This window comes from Notothenia coriiceps, unplaced genomic scaffold (assembly GCF_000735185.1).
Source record: "Notothenia coriiceps isolate Sejong01 unplaced genomic scaffold, NC01 NC01_scaffold00011215, whole genome shotgun sequence".
Classification (NCBI taxonomy): Eukaryota; Metazoa; Chordata; class Actinopteri; order Perciformes; family Nototheniidae; genus Notothenia; species Notothenia coriiceps.
The window spans coordinates 91,034-105,566 of record NW_011343916.1 but is presented as its reverse complement, the minus strand read 5'-3'; the positions used below and the strand labels follow the sequence as shown (position 1 = coordinate 105,566).

The window sequence follows — 14,533 nt, the reverse complement described above, 5'->3', positions numbered from 1 at the left end:
AATAAGACAATAATTCAACCAGCACCGTCAGTAATACATTTTTGTTAATAATAATAATAATAATAATAATAATAATAATAATAATAATAATGGATTACATTTTTTATTAGAGCGCTTTCACAGGTGCTTGAGCACCTGTGAAAGCGCTCTAATAAAAAATGTAATCCATTATTATTATTATTATTATTATTATTATTATTATTAACAAAAATGTATTACTGACGGTGCTGGTTGAATTATTGTCTTATTTTATTGTAGTTTTTTAAACTTAATTATGCTTTTTTTTTTTTTTATATATATATCCATTACTTCTTGAGTGTAATGTGTGGTGCCAACATTGCCACACAAGACGTTAAAATCTCCCTGTTTTCCTTTATGTTATGTACGCATGGTTGGTATTGCTTATATATGGCATATAGGTGGAAACTCTTTTCACAGCCAATAGAAGAAAGAAAACTAAAAACTTGATTGACTCTCCAATGAGTTTGTGATTGTTACCATAATGTTTGCTCCACACTTTGTCTCCACAGAATGCTGTTGCAGCTGGAGCATTGTTGGAAAAAGGGGGAGAGAAGAGCCCCACCAAAACCAGACAGCCCCGCAAGGTGGACCTGCGGGCACGCTACTGGGCTTTCCTCTTCGACAACCTGCGTCGAGCTGTGGACGAGATCTACGTCACCTGTGAATCTGACCAGAGCGTGGTAGAATGCAAGGTGAGACTGCTTACATCAGGGGAAACAAGCAATGGTAGAAATGCCAATTCAAATGGGTTCATGGTCTGAACTGACCCAACAGGAATGAAAGATGTTAGGATTTATGAACACTAGAGGGGGACATTGAGATCAAAACAACATTTCTCCCTCACAGCTCACATTCCTCTTGATTTCTGCTTTGTGTCAGAGGGCTCTGACGGCTCGCTGCTGAAAGAATTATCACAGGACTTTTCTTTGGGCCTGGCTAACTGGACTTAATATGGATGACAGGCTGTAAACAATATTGTACTTGCATTGTGTTTGTTTTCATGCATTGGCTGAAATGAGGCATATCGGCTCCGTTATGGCCTACATGTTTTACTAACAGCACTGTTTACAGTATCCTCTTTTTTGTGGGTCTGTGTGTTTGTTTTGGTGCAGCCATGTAGTACACTGTGATGTTGCTCCATGGCGTATTATACATCCTGTCCTGTGTTTTATCGATCCTTCTGCCATGCCGCATTATGCTGAGCATGGTTCTGGTGACGTTCTGCGGTCAGTACCGTAACCCAGTTCCCTGTGGTGGGGTTGTCCCGCTGTCACTATCCCAGAAGCAGCTCCCTATGGTGTGATCAACATGGCCTGTGTCAGACATCTGGCTGTTAGGTGTTTCCCCCCCCCCATACCACTGTATCTCTCTACACCCTAATGCTGTCTAATGGCCATGAAGCTGGGTGCTGTTCATAATCCCCTGTCCCACCCAGCTTGGGTTTAATGGACACTGATAGATGATGGAGTCATTTGGAGGGGAAGCAGAGTGCTCTGATTGCCCACAGCCACAAACCCCCAGTGTAGCTGTGGGCAATCTGCATTGTGTGCTCTCACACTAACAATTTCCCACCCATGAACTTATGGACGTAAACATTACCATTTTCAGGAAGTGATGCCTGATTCTCAGATAAGGCGATGTTACTGTTATGCTTTGCGTAATTTTTAATAAAAACCTCAGCACTGGCATAATATATTTCCCAGCTCAAATAGAAATTGTTCACCCAGCAGAATGATTCATATTTGCTTATTAATAATGTCCACACCTCTTTAACCCAGAGCCCCTTAGGCCTAATTAGTTCCTATCAACGGTTCCTTTAGCCCATCCTTGATTTATTAAACGAATCACTCGGACCAGGCAAAAAAAGTACATGTGTCATTGTTTGCTTGAAAGCAGTTAAATGTCCTAATATCTTTTAATTTGTCATTGTTAAAGTTAACTTGAACATTGAATTGAAATTGGCTATTCTGGTTTTAAATTGTTTTACTTTTCAAAACAATCAAAACAGTGGATCATTTTCTAGAGGTCAGTCACTTCACCGTAGGCTGTACCTGTTCTTTCTTCTTTCTATGTATGGACCACAGGCTTTAACTGCCCATCCTTTATGACAATGCCTCTGGAAGGTTAAACATTTTGTCATTCCTCATGAAATGTTATGTGGGGGTTGTATTTAGGTAAGTATGCCTGTTAACATGCTGAAAGCCACTTTATGGTGCCTTCACTCATTGTTGGTTTCTCTGTCAGAGGAGCAGCAAACCTCTCTCCATCTCAGCCTTCATTACCAAATGAACACCACGCCATCGAGGTGGTCTTTGCCTGTTAACCAGCTCTAATCAGCAGACCTGCTGCTGGACACATCTTTCACTGGCCTGACTTGTCTATTAACTAAAAGCACTGTGAAGCTTTACTCTCAATTACCACTCCCTTCACGCTCCCCATCAATCAGTTGTGTTCGTTTCATTAGAGCTCTGGGAAAAAGCTCCACGCGGTCCACCACCTAGCAACCCTGAGAGTCAGTCCAAGTGCATGATAGGCCTTTGCTATAATGCCTTATTTGTTCTCAAACTTTGCCTTTCCACAGGAATATGTGTGGGCCAGCTCCTGCTTGTCAGAAACATTTGTTGGACATGTAAAAAGCTGTAAAGAAATGTACAGCTTTTTACATTGATTGTCCAACAAATGTTCCTCAGTATAATCTGATGCTTGTGTGTCACTTTCTCATTTGTTTATTTTTAAACCTAACATTTTATTGTATTGTTTATTGTACCATTCTACATATTTGTGTTGATAATCCCTCCGGTGGCTATCTTTAGGAGGTGTTGATGATGTTGGACAATTACGTTCGTGATTTCAAAGCTCTCATAGACTGGATCCAGCTTCAGGAGAAGTTGGAGAAAACAGATGCCCAGAACAGGTGATCTTCACTTGCTTTTTTTCACCCCCGTTCTTCATCTCTCAATCTCAATCACTCTCCATTTTCAATTGCTCCCTGAGGTGAAACAGGAAGTGCCGGTGTCTGGTCCCTGGCTTTGAGTCACAAACAGAACGGATCAATAGTCTTGGCTTTAATTCAAAGAGATCCATGAGTTTATTGGCTTCTCCTTAACACGGTGACCACTGTAACCGTAAATTGACTAAGAAATGAAATTCCCAGTGCTGCCTCCCAATTTGTTCATTTAAAGCGTACTGTTAATCAATAAGACAACCTGAATCTTTTGCATGCTTCATTTATTGCATGAATTGCTGCAAGTGAATCAGCCATTTAACTGATTTGCCAAAGTGTGAGCCAAGTCTGCGCGTGTATGGCAACAAGGAATTGTAATTAGGGTAAGTTAAGTAATGTTTGCTACTTTCACTTTGTTCAGGCCCACGTCTTTAGCCTGGGAGGTGCGTAAGATGTCTCCGGGACGTCATGTGATGCCAAGCCCCTCGGCAGACAGAATGGTTCCTTCTCCGGGTGCACTCCGCGCCCTCAACTATGGGTAAGCTCTCCTACTGTCTTCTTCACTCTAAGGCCTGTATGCTGCACCAAACCATATTAGGCATTTTAGTTTCTTTTACAGATCAACTTTTTATCTGATTAAAATGGTATCATGAGGCGTCTCGTTATTAACCAATCAATATTTCAAATGATGCACTTTGCCTGCTTTTTGAACGAGTTAGGAGTTATCTAACAATACAGCCATTGATTTCTGATGGTGAGGCATTTGTTTAATGCGATTTGTTGAGTCTCTCACTCTTTGGCCACAGAATCAGTGGAAGGTGTAGATGAAAGTGTCAGTTAAAGACTGCTGAAGCATTGGTTCAATATGGGCACCGCTCTGTAATTGGATGCTGCAGGAAATGGATATCGATCATGTCGGAGGCCTGTTGTCCAATACAGTCCCGAGCTATCTCAGAGTGGAGAGTGCCGGGCTGTTAGATAGGCATTGTATTCAGACCTCTGAAGTTTCTAAAAATAGGCAGCAAAGTAGGAGCTGCTGAGAGAATAGATGTAATGGTAGAATACAATCCTACCTGTTGACTTTGTGCACCATTGTTTGTTTTGATACATGATGTGTGTTTCTCAATCAGTGGTCCCGCACCTACACTGGTAGCCGGCCGGCACATTGGCCCCAGCTGGGCGGACCGAGTGAAGTGCTCTCAGTCTCTCCCTATCAACAGCCAATCCAACACCGCCATGGTAGAAAAACTGGGTAAGAATCCTGTCTTCACTTTAGGAGAATATGGTTTCTTCTAACATGAAGAGCACCATAACACATTTACTTTACTAACACAGCACCTCTCATGTCCTCCAGGTAAAAAGGATGCTGAGGGCTGGGAGACGGTCCAGAGGGGACGTACTGCCAAACCTCGCTTTGCTGCCATAGTTACCAAGGTCAGTCCTGTTTTGGTCCCCCCAAAGCCGGACAGCGGCAAGTGTAACCTGTCACTCCTGACAACAAAGGAGGAGGAAACACTCCATCCTCAGTTATCCCCAGGCAACGAAACCACCCAAAAGGACACTGAGCAGCAAGTCCCCGTGGAGTCCGACCCCCTGGAGAAGGATCCAGAGAACGCAAACGTGATGGAGGTACTGAGGCTCACTACCTTGTGACGTCTTTCTCCCCGAGAAATCCCTGAATATCAATTATTCACAAGGCGCAGAGTAACTCTAGACGTTTTTATCAGCCACATTTGTTTTTGTTTTGGGCTCCATGGTATTCATAGACAGGCTGTTCAGACGGGCATATCAACTTTAAGGCGATTGATCGTACACTGACATTTCAGAGGCAGAAAACCCATTTCCACCCTCATGAAATAAATACTCTGTCGATACCTCAAGACACACCTGGTAAGAGTGTGTTCTAGCCATCGGTAGATTTTGAAATACAGATCAGTATATCCAATTGATCAGCTTATTTAGATCATAATTGGATGTTTAGGGCATGTCAGTATCAGCTTTTCTGCATGATTTGTGTTTTCAGCCATGTGTTGAGTATTGACTTGATTTGTTTTTGGTTTGTTATTGCTGTCATGTATTGCTTGAAATATGCATGACTTTAATCGAGTTTGTGTGTGACTGTCGGTGCAGCCCCCAGCAGAGAATGTACAAGACTCGGGGCAGTGTGTCGACGCCCCCTGTGAAGACGCGCTTCCCCCCATACCAGCTCCTTCCCCTCCCCAAGCCCCAGAGCCCCCCGCATCCTCAGCCCCAGACCCACCAACAGACATGATCTTAGCAGTCCCTACTGTGACCCTCTCTACATCCCCCGACCCCCCCCAGGCGGATGCGCATGGTGCACTGTTGGCCTTGGGGGACAGTGGGGCTGAGGGTGGCGCGTCGCAGGGCATGGCCACATCTGCTCCAGGACAGGCTGAGACTCCCATGGCAGCGGTGAAACTGGAGAGTGTGCTGGACCCCACAGAGCTTTCTACTGTGAGTGCTGAGAGATGGAGGAGCAGAGGGAGGGCGAGGGAGGGGGGCCAGGGATCCCCAAGGGTACTTCACCGCCTAAACAAAGTCAATCTAAAGAAACCTCCAGACCTAATGTGCACGCAATGCCGCATAGCTCTGTGTAGTGTTGTTATAACACCGTTCACTGTGAAGAATAGCTGTGAGTAGAGGACTTTTGTACTCGAGCAAGTGCTCCCAGGGTGTTTCCCTAAAAATATTCCTTCAACTCGTTTTTAGTTATTTTGGCCTCTTCTTTGACTAAATTCTGTGCAAAGAAATGCTCCAGAACCTGTACTGAGTTTCAGTTTGTGTTCAAGCCCAGCGTCAGATCTTAGGAAAAATTATCCGCCTACTTCAGAGGGCTGTACTACCAAGCAAGTGATGATTTGTTTTAAAAAGCCTGACAAAACCTAAAATCCGGTACCAGCGTCAGAAAAACCATTATTTTCAATTCAAGTCATATTTACTTTACAGTGACATGCACTCCAAGTGCCTTCAGTTATTTATTTGGCGTGACATCATGTCAATCTGTTGTGCTCATAAATTGACTGACTGACGCTAATTCCAAAGGACTGAGTTAGTGAAAGTTCTTTGAGCAAAAACTCTGAACTTGACCTGGTCCGGGACCATGTTAGGTCAGCAGCATAAGTTGCCATGACAATCTAGCCAAGTAAAAAGAAAGCCACCCTTGTAACACGGAAAACTGGCTTTTGGCTCAACACACCCCGCTAACATGCTAACTAATCCTGATTACTTAGTACAGCCTTTCTGGTGTTGTCACGATTATTTAGCATCAAGTAGTGTGTAAACACAGAGCTCCATTTGCTTAATCAAGGATGACTACACCTCTCAGTGGCGTCCGATTCTGACAGGTGGTGAAGGAAAAATGTGGAAAATACTACAGTGTGGGCAATTTGGCCTCAAATGTAACACCACTCTAATGTTTGAATTGTTCAGGCAACACTTTTGTGCTCAAGATTTTAATCCAAAACTTTTGTATCGTCCCATGTATTCCTCATGTAAAAGATACACGTTGTCAAGAAGGCTTCCTGATTGACTAATAATAGTTTATGCTATGGAGTAATCTGTGCTATTCACTTATTATTGCCATGTCATGAAAACTTCCAAATACTTTAAAGAAACAACTTCCTGGCGCTAAACCATCAGCCGCCTCCTTCCACCATCTCCTCATCCTCACCGTACATGTGTACTGCATGATTATTGAATGCTTCCTCACTTGTGATTCTTGTGATGATTGTGTGGTACAGACTGTGATTGGGTTGATATCGTGTTCCCCTCAAGTCTTTGGATTGTTCCCCCAAGTATTAATTAAACCAACCGCACAGCAGCTGAAACAAAGTGTTACAGCTGCTGCACATTGAAAGCTTTATTTCAAATTGGAAATATCAACATTATACAACTTTAAGATTTATGAATTCCTCTCATGGTTACAACAAATAGAAACATTGTCTCTATATTAGTATTTGTAATACACTGCATTTTCAGTTTCTCTAATATTTAATAAACATTATTTGTACATAAAAGTGAATCATAAAGGAATAGAAAAAGTTCTTCAACATAATGTAAGCAAAAAAAAAAAAAAAAAAGTTGTAAAATGAGGTCACCATTCTGCCCCCGGTAAGCCATAAGAGTGTGTTAGAGACAGCATGCATAATACCTGGAAACCTAACCATTTATTATATCTTTGTTTTTACTACTGTAATATTTCAAAAATAGTGCATACATGCGGCTTAGTACATTACAATAAGATTGTTTCCTGCTTCCTTAGTGTTTGTTTATCTGTGTGTTGACCTCACCATTTATGAAGTATAAAATGTCATGTGTTCAGCCCCAGTCCATGGCAGAGGTCCTGGCAAAGAAAGAGGAGCTTGCCGAGCGTCTGGAGAAGGCCAACGATGAGGCGATCGCCAGCGCCATCGCTGAGGAGGAGCAGCTGAACAGAGAGATTGAGGCCGAGAACAGCGAGCTGGAGACTGACAACGAAAGTGAATTCTCTGTAAGAATAAGGATGTTTATTTACACTGGGAATGTTTGTTCTTTGTGTGACTGTTGTTACATTGTTGTGTGTTGACAATTGACCACAGGCTAGCATCGTGAATGGAGGTTGTGGAGTCAATGTAGATTGGACTGACATGCTGGCAGATTATGACGGTATGTAGTTCAACATCTGGATACAAAACTAAACTCTCGTTATGTTGAATGGCAAAACATTTCCCTGAAGTCATTTCATTTTGCTCGCTTGTCTTTCCTGTAGCTCGTGAGCCATGGCGTCAGAATACCTCATGGGGGGAAATCGTAGAAGAAGAACCTGCTCGGCCTCCTGGACATGGGATCCACATGCACGAGAAATTGTCCTCACCATCACGCAAGAGGTGCAAAATATGAATGTTATGCAGAGATTGGTTGAGCACATCTCATTTCATTTAATCGTTTATTTGAACCGGGACAATGAACATTAATGAACACTTAAGACAAATAATGCTTCAAGTGTAAATAGGCTGGATTTTTGCTTTGAGCTAATTTCCACCCGCAGTCCCTCACAATACAACATATAAGAACATGACATTTATAAAGATGGCAACAATAAATACATAATATACAAAAAATCTGGCTGCTTCCTTTATTTCTAAAACCTTTAAATCACCCAACAGTACATTTAGCCTATCTACTTGGCTCGCGCCTTAAATCTACTCGTTTTCAACCGGACTCTCCTGTATGTTGTCAAGGATGTAACCCAGCAGCCTGACAGTCTAAGGCCCACTTACTGCATGATGGCCTCCCTTTTCTTTTTAGGTTACCCCCCAGAACTTCTAAACAGGCCCTAGTGCTTATCAGAGTATATGTCTGCCTTTGTTGATGAAGAGGAAAACCAAAGAGATGAATGATTTGTTTCCATGTTTTTTTGGCAGAACCATTGCTGAGTCAAAGAAGAAACATGAGGAGAAACAGCTGAAGGCGCAGCAGCTGAGGGACAAACTCCGGGAGGAAAAGACGCTCAAACTGCAGAAGCTCATGGAGAGGGTAAGAATGCCAAGTTGACGGAAAGCACCCCGAAGAAACTCCATGCGAGAGAAGCCCAGCCTGGCTCCTAACGAGAGGATTTGTCAGCACACTGCCTGATAGAATCACTAAATATGACAACCCCCTCCCGTCGCGTCCAGGCCAGCTGGCCGCAGACAGTCGTGAGAGAGACCCCTGGCCAAAATCAACAGCCTTTCATGAAGTTTGTTTTTGTACTCCAGCCCATGGCAAGATGAGTGAGTCCTAGAATAAATCAGGATCAACCACATAGAAACCGTGGTGTGTATTTGCATTAATCCCCATGTGCTCACACCAGAGAGCGTAGCAATTGATAGATTAAGGATCCATTGTCTGTGTTGTCTCGGAGAATGTAAATTATTATTTTTTATTTGCTTTTATTTGCACTCACTCTTGCTTCTCACTCTTCACTCTCTGCAGGAGAAAGAGGTGAGGAAATGGAAGGAGGAGCTGTTGGATCAGCGTCGGAGGATGATGGATGAAAAGCTGTTACACGCAGAGTTAAAGAGAGAGGTGCAGCTCCAGGCCATCGTGAAGAAAGCCCAAGAAGAAGAGGCCAAGGTAAAGGAGGAAATGGAGTCAACACAATTGTTCCATTTATGAATTAAGTGATACAAAAAAAACTAAGTGGAACATGTACAATGGCACTTAAAAATGTGTTGCATGGCATCAATAAAGCGTGCTGCGGATCTGGAGAATGTCAGATTGGTTGATTCTAGACAAAATATTATTCCTTTTTTTTTCCTTTTTCATTACAATTGCAATATTTAGGCTTCAGGCATCTCCCTCAAACTCCTCTCTGTTTACCTAAATGATATGTACAGGTGAATGAAATCGCCTTCATCAACACTCTGGAGGCTCAAAACAAGAGGCACGATGCCCTTGCAAAGTTAAATGAGTATGAGCAACGCCTGAACGAGCTGCAGGAGGACAGGCAGAGGAGGCAGGAGGAGAAGCAGGCCAGAGACGAGGCTGTGCAGGTGCTCATTTGGACTTTTCATTCTTCTAGTTGTCATTTTAGAGTTGAGATGGATCTCTATAAAGCTCTCGTGCTTCCTCTGTAGGAGCGTAAACGGGTCCTTGAAGCAGAGCGGCAGGCGCGGGTGGAGGAGCTGCTGATGAGGAGGAAGGAGCAGGAGGCTCGTATTGAACAGCAGAAACAGGACAAAGAGAAAGCTAGAGAGGATGCAGCGCGGGAGAAGGCCAGGTATGTCAATCCTTTCAGTTTCATATACGGGGGTAGATTCAAGATTCAAGATTCAAGGCTTTCATTAGGCGCTTTCACACCGCAGTACTTTTCCCAGTTCATGAGAACTCTTTAGTTGCCATAAGTTAGTCTCACTATGCACAATGTCATTTGTGCATAGTTACAGTGTAGTTAGGACCAGGGGCGCCGTAAGGGGGTGCAAAGTTAGGACGATTCTAAGGGCCCGTGACTGACAGGGGACCAAACTATTTTAGAACATTAGGAAAGAAATGTTTAATGGCACATTTCCACTGCAGCGGGGTAGCCTCGTTTAAGCGTCCCTAAGCGTCCTCGCTCAGGCTTCGGGCTGCCTTGCTGGCCGTCCGAGGCCGAGGGCATTTCCATTACAGATAGGGCCGGATTTCATTACGGGGGTAGCAACGCAGTGAAGGCGGGGCGATCGGCTTTTTTTTTTTTTCACATTTCGAGTTGTTCCGTCGAGCTCCCGCTGGATTTGATCATCCCCAATGAGATGTAGGAACGTCGTCACCTCCTCGGTCGACCACGGTGTGCTTTTCTTTGACGTTGTCATTTTTGTAGATCCTCCGTTTACAAAAATGCTTTGTATATATATGCTGCAAGCTTGCTTCTAGATATATATGCGACACTAGGAATGATCTTGCGCGCAATCTCGTGACGATTCTCTCTGACCAATCAGCAGTCGAGAGTGTTGACGTCACTAGTTCAGCCCTGGCCTGATAGAACCACGATTTTATGGGGCCGGAAAAAGTACCCGCTAGCCGGTGCTACGCTATATGGAAAGGCCACCAAAAACTGGCCTGGCCGCTTGAGGACGATTGAAGGACGCTTAAACGGGGCTACCCGCTGCAGTGGAAATGCGCCATAAGTAACCAATGTGATTATCTTTTCATGGGGCCCAAAATCCCTGGCGGCGCCCCTGGTTATGGCAATGAACATCTTAGGTCACAGGCTCCTCCAACAGTGCAACACAATAAAACTGATCAAATAGGGCAAGTAAATCAAATCAAATCAAATATAATAGAAATAGTGCAGAATAGTCTATATACAAGTCATTGGAATAGTGATAGTTGCAAACGGAGGAATGTTATGTATGTTCTTTCAAAAGTTCAGGTGCTTAGCGGTCTTATGGGGGATGAAACTGTCCCTTAGTCTGGTTGTTTAATACCAACAGTCTCTTTATTACATTTGAAACTTGTAGTGTAAATGTCTCCCTGCTTTTCAACATCCTTTCTGAAGGGACCGAGAGGAGCGTCTGGCTGCTCTCAATGCTGCCCAACAGGAGGCCATGGAGGAGCTCCAGAAGAAAATACAGATGAAGGTGAATTGATACCACCTTGCATCTCAATCTGTGACCATACAGTAATCCCTGTTCTCTTCTGATCCTTGGTTTCTGCTTTCTTTCATAGCATGACGAGAGCAGCCGTAGACATATGGAGCAGATCGAGCAGAGGAAGGAGAAGGCTGCCGAGCTCAGCAGTGGTCGACATGCTAACACAGACTACGCTCCCAAACTGACACCATATGAGCGCAAAAAACAGTGCTCCCTGTGCTGCGTGGTGGTATGTACGGTTTCATCCCCTCAGTCTCTGGGCTTAAGTTATACGTGTATACTTACTGTACTATGTTGAATCTCACAATACAACTTCCATGGCTTCTTTAATGGTAGAGAGATGTGATCCTGATTACTTCCAATGAGCTTTAATTGTTCACCAAACCTCCCATTTAAATATCTTAGACACCTGAACTTCTATGTGTGTGTCTTTGGAGGGCAGATGCTGCAGAAGAACAGCTCAAGGCAAACTCTACCATGTTATTAAGCCGACTGTGTATAAACAAAAAAATGCTCGGGAAGGTGATTCAGAGGATTTTTGGAAGAAGGCGTTTATAAAATAAGGATTTTAAATGCATTGATTAAACATAGACTCTTAACAGTGATTTATGAGCGGACATGATTATGCTTCTTCAAGTGTCAGGCAACAAATCCACAAGCAGACATATTTATCTCTGACAGATGGGCTACCACGGCAACAAGGGTGGGACACCTTGAGTCTTCAAACCAGAATCAGATAAAGTGGAGGGCTGGGGGTGAAAGAGGGAATCTTGTTAAAATGTTGGATGACCTTGGCCAGCATCTGACACCAGAGATCATGGATGGGTCAGCAGCAAGCACTTAATTTAATGACATCAAACACAGAGCGTTTGAAATGGGCTTGTTTCCAGCGATGGGAGAACAACATCGCTTGCTGTTCACCTGCCTCTTTTTGTTGCCTTTTCTCAGACATTTTATTCACACATCCAGTCTGCAACGTATCATTACATTTATACTTGACTGACTGACGCTGTAAGAAAGCAAATCAAGCTTATTTAAAAATGTATTATATATTTTAAGGTCTTTTTAAATATGGAACTTTTTTAGTAAAGTATTCTGTTTTTGTTATTGTGTTTGTAATGGGGGGAAAAAGCATCTTATCTGTACCCAGCATAACCTCACTGTTCCTGCTATTAATGCGTTCTATCTCTTCTGATACAGATTCATAATGTTCAGCTTGCTTTTTTCTATTTCTTACATTTCTAATGAGTATTTTATCTTATCTAAAGTCTTTATGATTTCTGTTTATTGTTGTGTGTGTCTGCAACCTCTTTGACTCTTCTCATTTCTATATGTATGTGTCTCTTCCTGTATTTATATTTATATTAGTTTATTATCTTACAGTTAGGGCTGCTCAATTAATCGTATTTTAATCACATTTACGATTATGGCTTGCTACGATTACGAAAACAACATAATCGAAATAAAACGATTATTTTTGTATTATTATTACTTTTTTTTATTGGTTTTTCAGTTGATTTATACTTAACGTTCAGGGTAATCAACTGTTAAAAACATACTGTTCACACTTTATTTCTCCAATAAATTGATGTTTTTATAATAAATGGATAATCGTTTTTAATAATCAATTATTGACCCAAATAATCGAGATTATGATTGTTGCCATAATGGAGCAGCCCTACTTACAGTGTTTCAATGTGCAGCCTCTCCATGTGCCTTGACCAGTCATCTATGGAGTGCTGTTACACATACCTTTCATGTCCTTCCCTTAGTCTTTGCTTTAAACTGAGGTTCAGCAGAGACGGGTCATGTCCTATTGAAAAGTCTATGTGGTATATCGTTTCACCAGAGTCCCATGGGGCTCTGTTGACCCTTTCCTGCCTCTGTCTCCATTGTGTCTGCAGCGGTGACCTCTGACCGCTGTGTTTGTGTTTGTAGATCACCTCAGAGGTGCACCTGTTCAGCCACACCAAGGGCAAGAGGCACCAACAGGCCGTGCGGGACAGTAGCAGCATCCAGGGACGGGAGCTCTCCGATGAGGAAGTGGTGCGTATCACTCTGTCAGGAACAAACATGGACTCATCCTGTCAAATAACCCTGCTGCTGCATGTGTCATGTAAAAACACAAAGAGACACCTTAGTTATCTTTTATGACATGATCATTATTATTGTTTATGCATCCCCTTGTATACTGCCACGGCTCGGTTCCTGTCTTTGTGCGATTACAAATGGGCCTTGAAATGTACACAGTTAGGGTTCAGTGCTTCAGTGGAAGGGTGACATCACCCCCTTGTCTCCAGGCTGTTTTTGTCATGGAGCGCTTTTCCATGGGAAGGCAGCTCGTTAATGCAAGGTAACCTCTCAGGCTGCAATATGAGATTGGCTTTTCAGCCGTGCTCATTGTGAGGCTGACAACTGTTGGTGCTATACGCAGCACCTTTTGGCCCCAGCAGCTCCTTCATTCAAGACTTATTTCACCGGGGAATAATTGATACCCCCTCCTTCCTTTCCTCTAAATCATTTCCTTTGCAAATGCAGGTCATTTTTTTCTCGGTTTGACAGTTTGATAAACAAGGCAATGGAGAGAAGCACTTCCCCAATATAGCACTGTAAACAGGTTGTACATGAGCACTACTTCATATACATGTGCAGTGTGTCTACTTCTATAGGTTAGATCGTTTGACCAATAACCATCATTCTGAGGTGTTGCTCTTTTCTCAGCTTATATATTGTTTTGTTTTGTCAATACATATACCAGTAAAAATATCATTCCTTTTCTCAACCCTGTCATTGTTGACACATTTAGTGTTTTACTTGGCCTATAGTCATTATAGATAATATGTCTACAACTACTTTTTCTTATTTTACATCAAGCTTTGCAATATATCTACGCCTGGGGACTTTGTTTAGATTACTTATGTGACCCCTTATTATTTATATCAAACCTCATTTTGGTGTCCACTATTCCACTTATTGCACTGCCAACTATTTTCCAGACCGTGCTCTATAACTCTTCCTGCAATGAAAGATTTTTAATTAAAATGAAGATGGTTGGATCATCTGTGCAGAGGTCACTCCATAGTTTTTCGGCCGAGGCGGGAAGCAAATGTCCTGTGGCTTCATATTTGGTAATTCCCTCTCATTCTGACTTGTGAATTCAATTGGAAAAAACAATGGTTATCAAAAGGGTAGGATTGATGTACGAGGGGAGATCTTGAGAAATGCAATCGCTCTTTAACTCACCATCTGTCCTGGTTTAAAGTGATGCAGGTAATATCCACATCCCATGGCTTCTGACATAAGGACTTTTATCTATTGTTCACCTTTAGATAGAAAACTAGTGGCTTCTCTAGAAAAGAGTGTCTGTACTGCTCTGCAAATAGCCAGGAGAGGGATCACCAGTCTGCAGAGGGTATCCGACCTCCCAAAGGCACTGAATAGTCCTAAATGTCTTGTA

The 14,533-nt window shown here is 42.8% G+C and overlaps 1 protein-coding gene across 5 annotated transcripts in view; it reads left to right on the top strand.

Moving 5' to 3' along the window:
- The window catches only part of scaper (S-phase cyclin A-associated protein in the ER), a 61,254-nt gene that overhangs the window by 8,411 nt on the left and 38,310 nt on the right, over positions 1-14,533 (top strand). For 2 of the 5 annotated variants that reach the window (XM_010772468.1, XM_010772469.1), the window contains exons 4-19: positions 531-713; positions 2,835-2,935; positions 3,387-3,503; positions 4,096-4,217; positions 4,320-4,594; positions 5,096-5,440; positions 7,308-7,475; positions 7,564-7,630; positions 7,734-7,851; positions 8,389-8,500; positions 8,939-9,079; positions 9,343-9,498; positions 9,583-9,725; positions 10,983-11,064; positions 11,153-11,305; positions 13,015-13,122. In XM_010772468.1, coding sequence (XP_010770770.1) covers positions 531-713; positions 2,835-2,935; positions 3,387-3,503; positions 4,096-4,217; positions 4,320-4,594; positions 5,096-5,440; positions 7,308-7,475; positions 7,564-7,630; positions 7,734-7,851; positions 8,389-8,500; positions 8,939-9,079; positions 9,343-9,498; positions 9,583-9,725; positions 10,983-11,064; positions 11,153-11,305; positions 13,015-13,122 — 2,391 coding nt within the window. The remainder of the gene's footprint in view (positions 1-530; positions 714-2,834; positions 2,936-3,386; positions 3,504-4,095; positions 4,218-4,319; positions 4,595-5,095; positions 5,441-7,307; positions 7,476-7,563; positions 7,631-7,733; positions 7,852-8,388; positions 8,501-8,938; positions 9,080-9,342; positions 9,499-9,582; positions 9,726-10,982; positions 11,065-11,152; positions 11,306-13,014; positions 13,123-14,533) is intronic. The other 3 variants (XM_010772471.1, XM_010772472.1, XM_010772473.1) reach the window with 3 other exon arrangements.